The sequence below is a fragment of the Tauraco erythrolophus genome, chromosome 21 (genome assembly GCF_009769465.1).
Source record: "Tauraco erythrolophus isolate bTauEry1 chromosome 21, bTauEry1.pri, whole genome shotgun sequence".
Taxonomy (NCBI): Eukaryota; Metazoa; Chordata; class Aves; order Musophagiformes; family Musophagidae; genus Tauraco; species Tauraco erythrolophus.
Window position 1 is genome coordinate 3,424,561 of NC_141485.1, and position 16,138 is coordinate 3,440,698.

General features: G+C 42.3%; 1 protein-coding gene across 7 annotated transcripts; it reads right to left on the reverse strand.

The window, feature by feature from the left end:
• On the reverse strand, positions 1–15,257 carry RPS6KB1 (ribosomal protein S6 kinase B1). Of its 7 annotated transcripts, none has more exons than XM_086624609.1 (16): positions 15,167–15,257; positions 11,876–11,925; positions 10,515–10,635; positions 10,251–10,406; positions 10,086–10,154; positions 9,492–9,639; positions 8,746–8,803; positions 8,079–8,179; positions 7,029–7,119; positions 6,735–6,825; positions 6,325–6,432; positions 6,005–6,067; positions 5,079–5,156; positions 3,323–3,430; positions 2,616–2,728; positions 1–2,048 (listed from the first exon to the last, which is right to left on the reverse strand). In XM_086624609.1, exons 1-16 carry the CDS (start codon positions 15,236–15,238, stop codon positions 1,811–1,813), a joined length of 1,665 nt encoding a protein of 554 aa, XP_086480735.1. In that variant the 5' UTR covers positions 15,239–15,257; the 3' UTR covers positions 1–1,810. The 7 variants fall into 7 exon arrangements, with proteins under 7 accessions (XP_086480735.1, XP_086480741.1, XP_086480736.1 ...); XM_086624615.1 differs by lacking the exon at positions 15,167–15,257 and adding an exon at positions 12,675–12,749; XM_086624610.1 differs by lacking the exon at positions 10,251–10,406.
• Between the last annotated feature and the right edge of the window lie 881 nt (positions 15,258–16,138).

Consider the following 16,138-nt stretch of genomic DNA (forward strand, 5'->3'; position numbering starts at 1 on the left):
AAAAAAAACAAAACCAATTTTTGCTCAATCATAACCATCTTTTTTCTTGGCTCTTTGTTAGTATCAACAAAGTAGCGATGAATCCTTCTGACTCGCAAATTTTAGGAAACAGCACTCTGATTGGATTCAGCATGCCTCGAGAGTTTTATGGCTTGGATCCTATGGCTCAAAAAGATTCAGTATACACAGAGGAAGCAGAATCTATAAAAAAAATCCCTCCTGTTGTGAAACACTAGAAGTAGACCTTGCACAGTCTGACTAAAGATAACGCGATGTGCGGCAGGCAAAAAGTGACAGGACTTGTATGCAGTTGCATGATCATCTACACACACACGCACACACCATACACACTCTAACTAGTGTAAAGCTCTGCAGATATTAACCCTTTCACCAGCTATGTTCATGGAAATGCTTTCTTTAAGGCAGGAAGTATTTAAGTAAGGTAAAGATACCTTTATTTTATTCTTTGTACCTGTAAGTCGTTTGTACAGATTGTGACGATTTCAAAAACATAAATAGTGTCCTTAGAACATGTTTCCTAAATTAAGTTGCTAAAGTTCTGACCCACTGTGGAAGACATTCACTGAAAGGCCGTTTAACACTTTTTCTCATACAATCAGCAAATTTATTGCCCCAGCACAGAAAAAAAAAGTTGATAAATTTAGAAATGTGTAATGGTAGGAAACTCCCATAAGCAAAATTGTATTTAAAAAAAAATAATAATCCTCAAATTCTTACCCACTTGTTATAAAAAGGCTTATTTCCTTACACTATGTAGAATTTGGATATGTTTCCTCTGGTATTTCCTATGTTTCTACTGACCTTGTACTCTGATGCAGTTTCTCCTGACCTTTTACATGGGTAAGAACCTGAACGTGTTGAGCTCTCTCCGCCTAAGTGACTAGCGTATACAAAAGTGATATTTCCCAGTGAAATGTCTGCTGAGGACAAGGATGAAATAAGCAGGACGTGTCTGTGAGCCCATGGCTTCCAGTTAAGCCTAGAACATAGCAGCATTGCCATTTGATTAGATCCATTTGTCTTTGCAGGAACAGGGATTTCAGCTGGGTAAGCAAGGGAAATAGTTCTCTCCCACCCCACATTGCCAAGCTGGTAACTCGAGTGATTCACTTATGGATTTGTTGTTTCACGAGGAGAAGAATCAGAACTAGAGCCTTTAACTTTCTTCACAGCAACCAATTATTTTGCATTTTTCATTTTGGGATACTTTCCATAATGAGCTGAATCAAAAAATCTATTGAAAAATATATATATTTTTTTTATATATATAAAAAACTCATTCCGTTTTGAATGTGAAACACCAATTATTTTATCGTTCACCTTTGATTCCACCCCATTGTAGGAAACAGCTTAACCAAGCTTGCATGCTAATTATTCCTCAGACGCAAGCAGACAGGCATTTCAGACGTTGCCTAGTGAAAGGGCTAACCCTCCTTGACACATCCACGACTAGACCAGTGATTCTGAAGCAACATCCTGACCCTTAATACTGTCAGTTTCAAGCTACCAAGCTGAAAAATCCTTGATAAGGTGAGAAGATGTCACTGCGAATCAGTTAGATGATGTGCCTAGAGTTCTGCAATACCATTTGCTAAAGTTTTTTATGCACCATTGATTGACAGAAAAAAAATCCATTTTTCTTTGCTTTCCAAGTCACTCTGTGCAATGACTGACTCTTTGATACTGTCACTTTTTAAAAGTAAACCATACAAGCCCTCGTATTTCAACTGCAAGGGGCTTATGTCCGTTCTTTGTTTTCCACCTTCAAAGGCTTAAAAAAATTGTGTCGTCATAGATTCATGCGCAAGTGCTCTGGTCGTTTGGATATCATGGGAAAAGCTTGTTTTTTATATGGCCCAGAGTTTGGTTGCCGGATTGGAAGTGGTGCTGAGGCCTCTCCACAGACTGTCACATCCATTTGTTCTATTCCACTTGTCTCCATTGGATATTCCACAGGTGTCTGAGTATTTGATGCGCTGGCAGAAGCACCTCTTCCCCAGAATTCCCCAGGGGAAAACTTTACAGGGCTTTAAAACAAGAAATAAAAAAAAAATAAATCAGAGATAAAGATATACACAGCACCAAGGTATGTCCTTTACTGTGCAGGAAGCTGAACTCAAATGCCTATTGAGAACCATTTATAATTCTTCCTTCCACTTCCAGAAGTTTGAGAGAGTTTCCTTGTCTAGCTTCTACCATGGTCTCTTGTAAAGTAAAATCCTCTCATTAGAGTAGTCAGGATATCTTTCTAGATGATTGCAGAAGGAATTTTCTGTACTAATATGATTCTTTAGCAGCACATAAGTACTTAAGATGTTCTGAAACCGTTCTAGAGGAATGGTGCACCAAATTCACCAGACTGTGAGGCTGCATCAGCGTTGAGTAGCAAGCGAATTAGTACTACTTGTGCTGCCAAACACCACAGATTTATCTGTCTCTAATAATGCGGTTTGTAAAACAGGATCGATGCTGCACTTCTAATGGAAGCGATGGGCTTACTGAGAAGAAAGGCCACATTTTTATATTTCTAGTGTAGATCTATTTCAACTACTTGCCAAAAAGTCTATTACAGAAAAAGGAAAAAAAAAAGATACCTGACTGGTGTCCTAGGGCTACCTATGAATCTGCGAGGTGATCGTATTTTTGGTTCAAAAGAAAATTTCTCTTTTACACTTTCAAGTACAGATGGAGCCACATACGTAAAACCCTGCAAAACAGGAATGAATCCACTGTCACTTACAGGCAACATTCACATTCATGAGCACTTGTGCAGTTACGACTGGCATGAAATAGTAAATGAAAATTATAAAAAGGACAGTAAACGCAGACATACGAACTTCTACTCACTTCCTGAAGCAAACGGCAGGACTTTCGGGAGTTCCTCACCTGGGTGCCTGCACACCCCAGATATTTCTGCTCAGATCACAGATTCCCACAGGCATGCTCAGTTTAATTTTGATCTACAGAATGGACATTGTTCTCTCTGCATGACTGTGAAAGCAGCCACATGTCCAGGGTTCATAATGCAGCAATGAATTAGAATGCTGACATTTCAGAAAGCAAGCAACGTTTGTTGGCTGTTATATATATCAAGAAAACGTCAGCAATAATCAAACTTAAGTATTTTCAAAGCCCTTAAACGTTTCAAACCCCTTGCAGAATGTATGTTTAAAATGACGATAGTTTGCTTCCAGCATCGAGTGGTACGATTCCATAGAATTAATTTACCTGAAATGCCCTGCTGTTTCCAGGTAACACAACATACCTCTCCCAGTTACACGCTTGTCCCTGGCTCACTTACCAGAAAGACCTGGTTGGCACTTTCACTGAGAGTAGAGTCATCTGGGCTATCGACAGGTGTCTGACGTGTAAACTTTGAATCAAACTGGCTCACATCCTCTTCAGATTGCTTTGCAAAAACAAAATGATTAAGGGTTTATATTACAGATATCAACCAAATGGCTTAGCGGTGATCAGTGTAGCCTCTGGATGGAGTTCATTCCATAGGTTTTTGGCAGAGCTCTGCTGTAGTAAAACCCTGGAGTGATGTCGGAATCCTGTCGCTGCCAGTGGGAGGTCACTATGGGCACTGACACTGAGAAATAAAGGCAAGGGGGAGGGGCAAAAATTATGGATCAAAAAGGAACACAAATTAAAAAGATGCCTTTAAAAAAAATACTCTCAAATTACAAACAAAAACTTTTAGAAATACAATGCCAGTTTCTTGCAGTTTTAGCCCTTGTCACAACCAGTACAGAACAGTTGCAACTATTAGCTTTTGGAAGCCTCTCCAGATAATTTCATCCCATTTTTGCAGATACAGAAGTGTTTATACTGTGAGGGACAGATGACAACTCTGAAATAAGTGACTCTGATGAATATTGTTCAATTCAGTTCAAGAACAACAGACATCATTCCAAGATCCCTCCTCTCTCATTCCTAAGCATAACTGAAAAAGTCTGTATTCATTCGTGCAGGCCTTCATGCAACCATGGAAGCACATTTCCAAAAACCAGCTCGTTTGTACAAGTAACTTTCATAAAATTTGCTGGTAACAGAAAACGCCAGAACTATCTTCAGATGATTCATTTGGAAATACCAGGCTTGGGTCATTCTGAATTTCAATCTATGATTGATTCTATGATTCTGAATTTCACTCAAAATGGTGAAGGGCAAAAAGCTCTGAGTCCCCACGCTGTAGTGTGTTCAAAATTAGTGAGGCCTAAGTCAGTTTAAAGTGAGATTTTTAGTAGTCAGGAACTACTGGGGTGGCAATATCCATTGCTGCTGTAGCTAATTGTACCCAGAGGGAAAAAAACAGACACCTCACACCAGCAAAATACAAGACAGGATAATAGAAGCTTATTCATCACATCATTGGTTTGAGGTAAACTTCAATTACTGCCTATAATGCATAAGATGCATTGCAAATATTAATAAGCAAACATACAAAATGCTTAATTAGGTCACTTAATTTACTTTTGCTTAGCAACTATTTATCATCTTAGTTTCGACCAAGTACTGACTTACTGTATAATGTTCAGAAGCAAAAACTCAGAGATAATTGCACTTGCAAGTCTGTTTAACCTACAGATTAGAAGCAGGAGGAATTAAAACTGAAGCAGAACTTTCTTCCTCCAGGAGTCTCAATAGAAGAATAAATTAGCTCTTGGCTGATTTTTGCCACCTTCTCACATAAAAAAAGTGAGGTCCTATTCCAGTGACAGATGAGTACCGTGACCAAAGAGTAGTAAGACAGAACAGCACACTCACGACAGCCAGTATTTCATACTGTATGGGGACTTAAAATAAAGAGGTTTTTTTAAAATGTTGATACAGCATCAGTTCTCGGGAAAAAAAAAACACCTCTGCATCAGGTAGTTTCTTTCTTTAATTTGACAAGAGTGAATCTGAGAACCAGGAACCTAAGTTGATGTATTTAACTATTCAAAGCACCAAAAAAATTAATGGCACTCCAGTTTATAAGAGTGAACATTTCTAAGTTTTAGATTCCTAAAGGCATACATGGAACATCTCACACCATTCTGAGTACGTACCAATAAGGGTTTAAAAGGAGGTTCCACCTTTCGTGCCAACAGCTCATCCCAGTTAATGTGTCTGAAGAACGGGTGAGCCTACAAGAGTTAGCAAGAGCACAGAGTCATAATCCACCTTCTGGGTATAAATCATGGAAATTTAACAATTAATAAGCATGTTCTCTTCAGACTCTCTCCGTGGTATCTTTCTTTCCAAAACCACGTATCGGTCTTGTGTAATGTATTCTGCAGCACTCCATCAGAGCAGCTGGAAGAGCTCAAAATGGATACCGTACTCCACGTCAGACAACACACGTTCCTATCACACGTCCCTATCACGTTTTCCTCGAAAGTGTAAGAAACCAGCCAGTTTACATGCAAAATATCTCTACGTTTTTCAGCTTCAAAATTTAGACATCTAAAAATAATGACAAAACACTGTATTAATGACAAATTATCAGAACTGTGGAATAACAAGGACTCTCTAGTACGCTGTTAATCTCACCACAAAAAAAAAAAGGTCAAGCTGAAAGCAGTAGGAACTAGGCCTCTACCTTAACTTTTAACTAAGCAACACTGAATGCAAACTAACACCACTTTTCCCTGGAAAAAGCTGCACTTAGTGCAAGGGCTGGCAAGTTTTCGTGAGGCTGCTGGAGTATCATCGCTCTTACGTGGCTGACTGGACAATTAACATTGTGCAACTAGTAGAAAAGATCTACTGGAAAACAAAGCTAAAGAATAAATGTTATTTTCAAAATCATCACATAGGTAGACAGCTGCTTTTGTTAAGCTTTAAAGCAATCAAATTTTGACCAGTTGTCCTGTGTGGCTGCCTTTTTGCTCATTACACTTTCAGACAGACATGCTCTCCCTCCTTGATGTACCCTCAAAGCTCTTATCTTCAGTGAAGTAATTTAGGAATTCCTGAGTTAAGTAAAAGTTACCTGAACTTCTCCAGCATCTCCAGGACCAGCTCCTAGGCGTGAGGCAGCATTTCTTTTTAGCAGCTTAAAGAGAAATAACATCAGTATTAGTTCTCCTGTTATGACTAGACTAGTTCTGACATGAATCATGATTCAAATAAATATCGTGCAGAATGAACACAGAACAATCAGAAAAATCTTAATTTGTTAGAAAACAATTGCATCTTCAAGGAAAATCACTTTCTGTACCACGCAAAAACAAAACTGCATAGCCATAGTTGTACCATCGCATTTCTATTTTCTACATAGACATGTAGTACTGACATTCATTGAAATTCTACCTTTTTAAGCAGATCTCTGGCTTCTTGTGTGAGGTAGGGAGGCAAGTTGAGTTTACACTTGAGAATCTTGTCAATTGTTTTCTTTCTGTTCTCCCCAGTGAAAGGAGGCTAGAAAGCACCATTGTAATGGGAGGAAAAATAGGACTTGTTCAGGTCTCTTATTTGTGTACACAGAACTCACTTCAGTGATTTATAAAGCAGATAAAATTACAGCAAGTGGGACTTCCGAATAACTGTTCGGATGAGAGCAGCTCGTGACTGTAGTCGACATAAGTACAGTTGTACTTTAGTTACATTTCTTACTTGCAGTCTATACAAACATAGAGGTATTCACACATGCATCTGGATTAGAACACAGGTAACTACAAAGCTAGGAGGAGAAATACATGCAATTGTAACTGTGCACCTACTGCTCCAGTCAGCATGTCATACATTAATGCCCCCAAACTCCACCAGTCCACAGCACGATTATGCCCACTCCTCATCAAGATTTCAGGGGCCCTGTAAGAGAAAAATTGGAAATATGAAAGTATTTTAACAAGATTTAATACTAATTTTCACTACTAGTTTTCAAACAAAACCACATTTATCAAGTAAAATTTCCACAAGTGACTGAACATATAAACCATCAGTTAAAAAAATGCAAAATTCAGCTATTACCCCCAGACCAGAGTAATACTTTTCTATTTCATCATGCAGCTCACATGTATTCAATTGTTCCACAGAATGTGTGTGTGACTGTTCCATCATGAATAGATTCTTTACATAATCCGAAGTCAGTCAATTTTACATGACCTGAAAATAAATATATAAAATTTAAGACTTGCCAGAATTCTGACATTTGCATAAGTAACATTTAAAAAAATAGGATTTTTTTTTTTTTTTAACATGGATATGGAATAACTCTGAACTACTTCCAGCTATCTTCAATGGCCTGACAAAGCAATACAGCTATAAAATAGAATGAGGTAATCACGCTTACAGATAAAACCTCTGCATTATACCTGCATAAGAACGTGTTGCCACTTGGTGAAGAGAAACAAGACAAACTACCAAAACTTATTCACATATAGAGAAATGTATTTAAACATCGAGATTGTGGAGCATCATTCGGGTAAGAAAGCAGGCTATGGAATTCTCCTGTTTGCTTCAAAGTTCAGAGAACAACCTTCAACAAATTGTAAAGTTCCCTGAATAATTCAGTACAAAGACTTACACCAAGTTGTTTCAGATAACATGGAAATACTGGATTGTACAGATTGCCAGAGTAATCAGCGGCATACAGTCAACGTAACTGCGTTCAGGAATTGCTGCTACTGTCAGGTAGAGCATCAACAGCTAGGTAAGTCATTTCAGCTACAGGTGATTTGGCATCCTGCCTAAACTGCCCTTCCTAACATCTTCGGTCATCCCCACTGACTAAAACGTCACCGGTACTACACCGAAGACACCGATCTTCATGTACTCTGCACTGATTCGGGAGAAGGAAAGTGCCAGGGCTGCAGAGTAGCAAGTCAGTCATTAAAAAAACGCCTGTGTCTATACACAAGGAACTTGGGAGCTTGCTGTGGACTACTAAATCTGAAGAAGCTGTGTTTAAGGGCAAGCAATTAACTCTGGCAATTCTTCAGTGACACCAAGAGCGACAGTGAACATGCCACTGTTCTAAGGAAATTCACGTAGGAGTGAAGTGTTGTGACCTTTGAAGAATTTTTTTCAAATGACTGGCAACATAACTGTTACTATATTTCTACCTTGATGATTAAGCATGATATTTTCTGGCTTCAGGTCACGATAGATGATTCCTTTTTGATGCAAGTGCCCCAGTGCCATTGAGATTTCTGCCAAGTAAAAGCTGAAAGGAAACATATGCCACGAAATTAGCCATACTCCATCACACAAACCATCTTAAGCACTAAGACTATTAAGTATGTAGCAACGGTTCTATGATTCTGTGAAAGTATCATTAGAAGTGCAGGAAGGAATAAAGGAGAGAAACAAAATGCCTTTGAGGTTGGTTTGCCAAAAGGCATACACACTCCAAGATGAACTGCGGTGACTTGGAAGTTCTGTAACTAGCTGGTAAAATTGTGTGTGGATCAAGAACAACAACAAAAAAATATTGCATTTACAGCAAGTCTTTCACAGTCGTTTTTCCCAACACCCAAAACACCTCCTTTATCACAACCCTATGGAACACAGCCTCGCTCAGCAACCAGCAACAGACCCTCTTCTGTAGTAAGACCGGCACAAAGTGGTAAGTATGGAGCACGTACATCTTCCCCAACCCCAGTTAACTGCTCTGTTCACTAGACTATGGCACAAACGAGTAGTTTTCTTTTTCAAGTCAGAATATACCATTTAAGCACTCAGAAAAAACTCCACCCAAACGTATTAATTTACCACAACAGTTTCACTTACCAAGCTGTGTCTTCCATAAATATCCCTTCTCTCTCTAACTGCATAAATAGTTCTCCTCCTGTCATGAGAAAAAGATTATACTCTATTGAAGTGCATTCTACCATTTTTAGTCAGTCAAAAGTCTATTTTCTAGAAAAACTATAAGCAACAGGTATTCTGTCCTGCTGCAGCGAAAGCTGTTGCACAAAAAACAACTGAGAACTTACTATTCTGTTATTCTCGGAATTCTAGCAACTAAAGAAATGCCAAAAGAAATCAAAACAGCACGCTGAAAAAAAATAACAGTGTTCCTGTCCCTGTTTTTTCCTGTTGTTACAGCTTGAGTAAATTGCTTCTAATCTGTGTCTGTTTCCCTGTCCCTGTTTCTAATCTGTCCGTAAGATAACATTTTCTTGTTCCACAAAAAACCTGCATGGACTAAAACCTCAGGTTCTCCGTACAACTGCACGGGATCCAAGTGTAACAAACAGGAATTACAAGCCTGAGGGCAGAAAAGGTATTAAAAAAATCTTCCTCTCCTGTACTGTCCTGAAAAATGTTTATTCATTTTTATTTTATGTTTCTATTTTATTTTATTGAAATAGGTTTATTTATGTTAGTCTGTGTGTTCTTAATACTGATGGATTTTACATTTTTTTAAGACACCACGCCAATAGCTGGCTAGCATTTTCAAGCAGTGTTAAGAAACCCAAATTCTCAATCACATAAGACACCAAGAAGCAGGTCACAGAATTTCATATACTGACCACTGAGATACTCAAGGATGAGGTAGAGTTTTCCACCAGTCTGAAAGGCATAAATTAAGTCTACGATGAAGGGATGTTTCACCTCCTCCAGTATATTCCGCTCTGCTTTTGTATGAGCCGTATCCTTTGCATTCCTTACAATCATTGCCTACACAAAGCAGAGATATGTGAGCACAAGAACGTGCTGAACAAGGCAGACTTTGGTATAGTTCCATTCTGAGTTTACTAAATCAAAGCACTACGTATGACTCAGCAACATCATAATAAAAAAGAAAATATCACCACTATATATATATATAAAAATAATAAGTTTCTTGCTGAAATTTAATTCTTTATTTCATAGACTCATACAATAACTTAGGTTGGAAGGACCCTCCTCAGCTATTTAAATTAGCTGCTAAGAACTACACAGACAGAACAATTCAGTTAAAGACCAAACCAACGATAATTCCAACTGTACCTGGATAACAACTGTATAATCACAGATAAAGTTTAATTTTAGGTATATTCTATAATTATGTAATTGTAACAGTTGACGGGAGGGACAGACTTTTTTCCATTCAGACAGCAGTGAAGCGTGAAGGTTCAGGTTACCTTTTTAAGAACTTTCATGGCAAATATTTTCCCAGTGTTCGCTCCAGTTACTTTTCGTACTTGAAACACCTATACGACACCAAAACAAGAGCAATCACGGATCATGACCACATTAGCCGTCCTGTTAACAACAAAATTCTCGGAAAGAGAGACGAGATCACCTACAAACTGCAACACTGCCGGAAGGAGCAGAGCTGGTGATTTGAGCCAGAACCAGTCTGGGGCATTTCCTGATGCCACTGGCTGGTGAGGCTCTGCCAGGGACCTCGGTCCCGTGGCACCAGCCTCCGCAGCCCTGAGATTACCTTCTGCTAGAATGGACTTTTCAGAAAACAGGATGGGAAGATTAGACCTTGCCAAAGGCAGCAAGCGAGCACTTTACCCGCCTTCAGCGTAAGGGATTTACTCCTGCAGAAAAGAGTTCCTTACCTTTCCATAGCCACCTTTGCCAAGTACGCGCAGTAACTCAAAGCACTCTGGTCGGATCTTTTCTGGACCTCTGTTTACACTAGTTTCTGAAATCTCAAATTTTTCACAATGTTCCATGCCACTGGATAAAACCGAAACAAGAATATAAGACTACCTGATACTCGAAAATGATCAAATGAGAGTAAGCAAGCACATTACTTTCTGAAAAGCACAGGGTATATCTGACATAACTGAATGCTTTGAAGATCTGAAGAATTCTCAGCATCCGAAATTTTATTTAGATGTGTGCAAAGCAGTAAGTTGCACAGAAAAGACTACCTGCAAATTTTGAGGATTTACAGTATTAATATTTCCTTCAGATTCCTTCAGTTTAATGCTTAATACATCTCTGTATTACACTGGAATTAAGTCTAAAAGACTCAAAGTCTCAAACTGACTTAAATACTCCTAGAAGACCTCAATTAAAAGCAAGGCTGTAAGGTGTGTTTAAGTTTCAGATCACATTCAGCAGCCCCAACAGCCATGGTAAGACTTCTGTAACACAAATATAGAATCATGGAATGGTTTGGGCTGGAAGGGACCTCAAAGATCATCCAGTTCCAACCCCCCTGCCATGGACAGGGACACCCTCCACTACAGCAGGTTGCCCAAAGCCCCATCCAACCTGGCCTTGAACACTTCCAGGGATGGGGCAGCCGCAGCTTCTCTGGGCAACCTGTGCCAGTGCCTCTCGCAGAAGAGATTGTAACAAAAGAAGTCTCACAACTGTCACCATGGCACCAAAAAAGACTCATCCATGGTTTAATGATGCTTCAAAATTATGCTGCAGTTCTGCAAAAGACTAACACTGATGCTGCTGAAGTAAACGTAACTGAGCTGTTTGAACTATGGCTGTGTTCTTCTCACAGCATGGTACACTGAAACCATCTGGGAACCTACAAACCAGGTTATGCTACAGGCAGCTGCCTGCTGAACTTCATAACTTCTCCGTTCTCATCTGCTTTAGCCTGCTGGGCAAACCTGCACCTGGAGCCCTTACAAAATGCACAGAAAATGCAGCGTTCTGCAGACAGTGCGTTACACTGATATTATAAATATTGTGTAAGTACAATAGATAATGTTAGGAGAAACAAGGATTAAAAGACAACAGCAAGTTTCGCCAGAATTTTTTATTATTATTATTATTTTATTTCAAGATACAATCCACAAATTTTAACGTGAAGAAAGAGGGAAACGACTAGAAACAACTCAAAATTGAACAAGAGTGACAAAATTTTCTATTTAACTTAACAGTGTAACAAAATTAGAAGTTCTATGTAGTTGGCATGAATGATACAGAACATTTTCGAGCAGCAACTTACAGGTCATATTGGCCAACTCCTCCATGGTCCATGCTCTCACTTAATTGACCCTGCGGACGGGTAGAAGGAAGATTAATTATAACAAAAGAAAAAAATCAGCATTAAAAATAGATTCACTGACATGTTTTACAACTTCTTAAATTATATAAATATATATATAACGGTTATATATATATATAATTACCTTATATAATTAAATAAGCCTAAAGGTCAGGAATAATAAACTATCAGCAGAAGATAAGAGATCTACAAAATTCTGTGCAAGATTTGCAGTAGTTCCACATATCTCAAATGGTGACATGTTTCACCTCACTGCATTGCTATTCAATCACTTAATACTGAGGTAACAATTTCACGCACCCCCAGGTGAATTTGTAAAAGGTTAAGGTACTGCATTATTTTTATTTTTTTTACAGTTGTTCTTACATGTGAATTTAAAAACCCTATTACAGTTTATGCCACTTAGAACAATAGTAAAGATGATGTGAATGGATCAACTGGGATTCACACCCACTAGAAACAATCTACTGATAAGGTTTTATTAGTCTATATTGATAATAATCAAATCCCAGTGGTAATGAAAGAATTAAGCTTTATTTTGATGTTAAATATCTTTTCTGACCAATAATCAGATAGATTAATGCATGCAAACATTACTAAAGAAGGCTCAAGCACTTCAACATCACAACTAGTGGCCGTTAAAGAATGTAGTTCAATTTTGAAATGGAATTTTCTTTTCAAAGAATTTTCAACTTGATCCCTTATGCAAGATAATACTTCCCTACGATTGTGGCTCTACATGGCAAAAGAAGAGCAAACCAAGGAGACAGCTGGAATGAACACAAATAGAATTTAATGGGCAAGCTCCTAATAAGCTTTACACTATATCTTAACATTTTAAAAAACATGTACATAAAATAACAGCTACTAGTTAGTGAGAAACAGCCTGAAATCTACGCACTGAATACCAATTTATTGAGTGACGCGTGAAATTCAGAGAACCAGAAGAGCAAAAAACAATAAAAATCCAGAGGTCTGCAAAAAGCAGACCAAGCTGAGGAGTGCATTGTTAAGGATCATAGAAGAAAAACACTAACCCAAGAAAAACAGAAACCTTCAATGGCTTCTAAACCACCTAAAGTTTACAGAGGCTGGTTTATTTTGGTGGGCCATCTTAGAGGGGAGTGTAACTCCCTAGTTCCACCTACTACCACGAGCAATTATGGAGTCTGAAAGTTCAAGTTTGTTTCCAGGTCAGAGAGTTGCTAGCTCCTGGCCTCTGGATAACATTTATTAGCGAAATCCAGCCCACTGACATCTGTTTCACAATAACACTCAGTAAAGCTGCCCTTGACCCTACTGTTAGATGCCAACAAATGAATTAAAAAAAAAAAAAAGTCAAACAAACACGGAGAATAAACACCCATCTCATTCCTAGAACAACCCCTCAAGTTACCCAATGGTTCTGGCAAAGTTCACACTTGCTGCTCGTGCCCTGGGAGCGATGGTATTAACTTGGACAACACTCACTTTAGATACCACTCCTCGATTTTCAGGATTTTTTCTCATGTCACAAAACCAAGAAACGCAGCAGTGTTCTTGCTGGAAACCTAGCAGTCCTTCACTTACTGTTTCATTTATTGCAATCACAAAAATTAAGGCTGTTTTTTTCACCGTAATCATTAACTCAAACAACCGTGTGGCTTATGAGTAAACTCTCCGTTTAACTGCTTCTTCAGATTTCCAGAACGGCCGTGCCTCTTCGAAACTACAGCTGATCTGTTCTTGCTCCTACTGGGCTTACACCTTCTGTGAAGTAACAGGGATCAGCACCACAGAGATTGAACAATACTCCAGACTTTACACCTCCCTCCCAGTTCAGTGATCTCACTACTCTGCCTGCAATGCCTTTCTGACCCCTGCATGACACGCACAACGCCTAGAGATAACTTCCAGTTAAACACTTTTCCCCTCACACTTTCCTGACACTTCCCCTTCTTTCCTGCTCTACCATTCCCTGCTCTTCAGTTCTAGTTTAATTTCAAGTCCATTCTCATCCTCCTTTATCTGTTTGCCAAAAGGCACCTGAAAAACAAATCAGGTTGCCAGTGCGTATTCGTGTCCACAGTTCTGCCATGAAAACTTCGGTCATAGCAATTTTTTTAAATCCACAATAAGCGATGAATTTTTTAATTTTTAATTGTTCCCTGAGACCGAGTTACTGCAACATGAGCAAGAACAAATTCAACTTTCTTGTCACCCTCCTCAGAACCTGTCCTTGGCAACATTCACAGTGTGATGCAAGCCACATTCTTTTGTTTTTTTAAGCCAAGGCCTTTATTGATTAATTAGGTGACAGACAGCACTTTTTCCTGCAGCTTGAGAAGGGTTCAAGCCTCCCCTTGTCAAACAGTAAGAATATCTCTACAGTTTACATGCAGTGTGGATATTCCAACTGTGGTACAGAGTTTCTGGTTAGCTCAAAGACTCCAAGAACGTATTTAAACAGCAAACAAAAATAAATGCAGCAGCAGTTTCAGCAGCAGCAAATGTTTAATATACAAAACGCTATAAAAAAGCAACATTAGCACTAGAAAAACATAAACAGAGCTCCTGTAATAGAACTCCCCCCAGGCCTTAACAGACTCTAGGCGAGCGTTACAAAACGACAAACTGCAGATGGCACGGGGAACCGTTTGCAGCAGCATGCGATGGAGATGCACGCTGGTCCGGACAGACGCCCAACGCAGCACTTTAAAGCTTCGCTTTTAATTTTGGCGCTAGAGCAGCGACTCTCTACCGTTCCAGAAAAGATCAGCATTTCTGCACTGACGTTAAAACATGTGACACGGAGAAAAAAAAAAAAAAAAAAAAAAAAAAACAACGCGCTGCGGCACTCGTGCTCGGCAACCCGACGCAAAACTTCCCCGGGAAAAAGCTCCCGCGACTTTGGCGCGGCCCCAACCAGCCGGCCGGGCCCGAGACCCGCCCCCGGCTCCGGGCGCACCGCCGCTTTCTCCGGATCGGAGCGGAGCCCCTCGGGCCGCCTCCCGGGCGCGACGAGGCCGGGCCCGGCGCGCAGCTCCCGCCGCCGCCGGGGCGGCTCTCCCCGGGCAGGGCGCGGGCGCGGCCCCTCACCTGCGCTCCGCCTCGCCCGCCGCCCGCCCCGCCGCCGCCGCAGCACCCCCGCCGGGCCGCTCGGCCGCCGCCGGGATGCCCCCAGCGCGGGCCGGGCCGCCTCCCCTCGGGCCTCCCGCTCCCTGCCGCGTCGCGCCGGCTCCCCCCTCTCACCCCCTCCTCCAGCTCCTCGTCCGAGCCCGCGTCCTCCGGCTGGTCCAGGTCGATGTCGAAGACGCCCGCCATGGCGCGGGTGCGAGCCGCGGCGCCGCCGCCCCTTCCTGGCTGCGCTGGGTGCTCGGGGCCTGGGCCGCCTCATGGGCCCGCACCCCCCAACTCCGCCACGGCCGCCATCACCGGCTGCGCGGCCCCAGCGCGCCTGCGCCCCCGCCCCGACGGCGGGCACTGCGCAGGCGCACAACCCCCTCCGCCGCTGACCGGGGCCGCACTGAGCAGGCGCAGAGCGGGCACCGCCCGGCGATAAGGCGTGGGCGTGGGACTGAGCATGCGCGACGCGCGCCCGCCCGCCTTGCTCCTGGCACGGAGCATGCGCAGAGCGCTCGGCGAAGCCGCGGGGCGAGAGCATGCGTACAGCTCGTTGTGGCGCCCAGAGGACGGGCGCTTACACCCGGCCTGCCCGGAGTGCCTTGTGCGCATGCGCGAAGCGGGCCGTTCGAAGGCGCGCCTCGGCGCTACCGGTGGGGAAGGGGCTCGCGGGGTCGGGCGGCTGCGCATGCGCCGTTGGCGCCTGAGCGCCTCAGTCAGGGGCGCCGAGGGCCGCCCTGGGGAGGGGGCGGCGGCGGCGAGCGGGGCTGAGGGCGGCCGGCGCTGCCTGGGCGGGGGGCGAGCGTCCCGTGAGGGCGGCTGCACCGGCGAGGAGGCCCGGGCGGGAGGGGGTCGGCAAAGAAAAAGGCTCTGGAGGCGCGGAGATGGCCGAGGCGTGAGGGAACGGCAGCGGGAACATGGCGGCCCCGGGGGGCGGGCGGGAGGGCGCCGGGCGGGCGGCCGTTGGCCGGGCCCTGTGGGCACGGCGGAGCCCGGGGGGGTCTCCCCACGCACAGGAGGGTGGAAGCGGCCGCTCCCGCCCCGAGTGACATGCGCGGAACGCGTCGGTATCACGCGTGGGTTGGACATCAGCCGTTTCTT

Excerpts from the sequence above, each read along its gene's own strand:
- RPS6KB1 (XM_086624609.1), bottom strand. The coding sequence starts at position 15,238 with ATGGCGGGCGTCTTCGACATCGACCTGGACCAGCCGGAGGACGCGGGC. Across the intron at positions 6,068-6,324 it reads CCAGAGATCTGCTTAAAAAG|CTGCTAAAAAGAAATGCTGC; the intron begins GTAGAATTTCAA and ends TTTCTCTTTAAG. Across the intron at positions 5,157-6,004 it reads GAGATGCTGGAGAAGTTCAG|GCTCACCCGTTCTTCAGACA; the intron begins GTAACTTTTACT and ends TAACTCTTGTAG.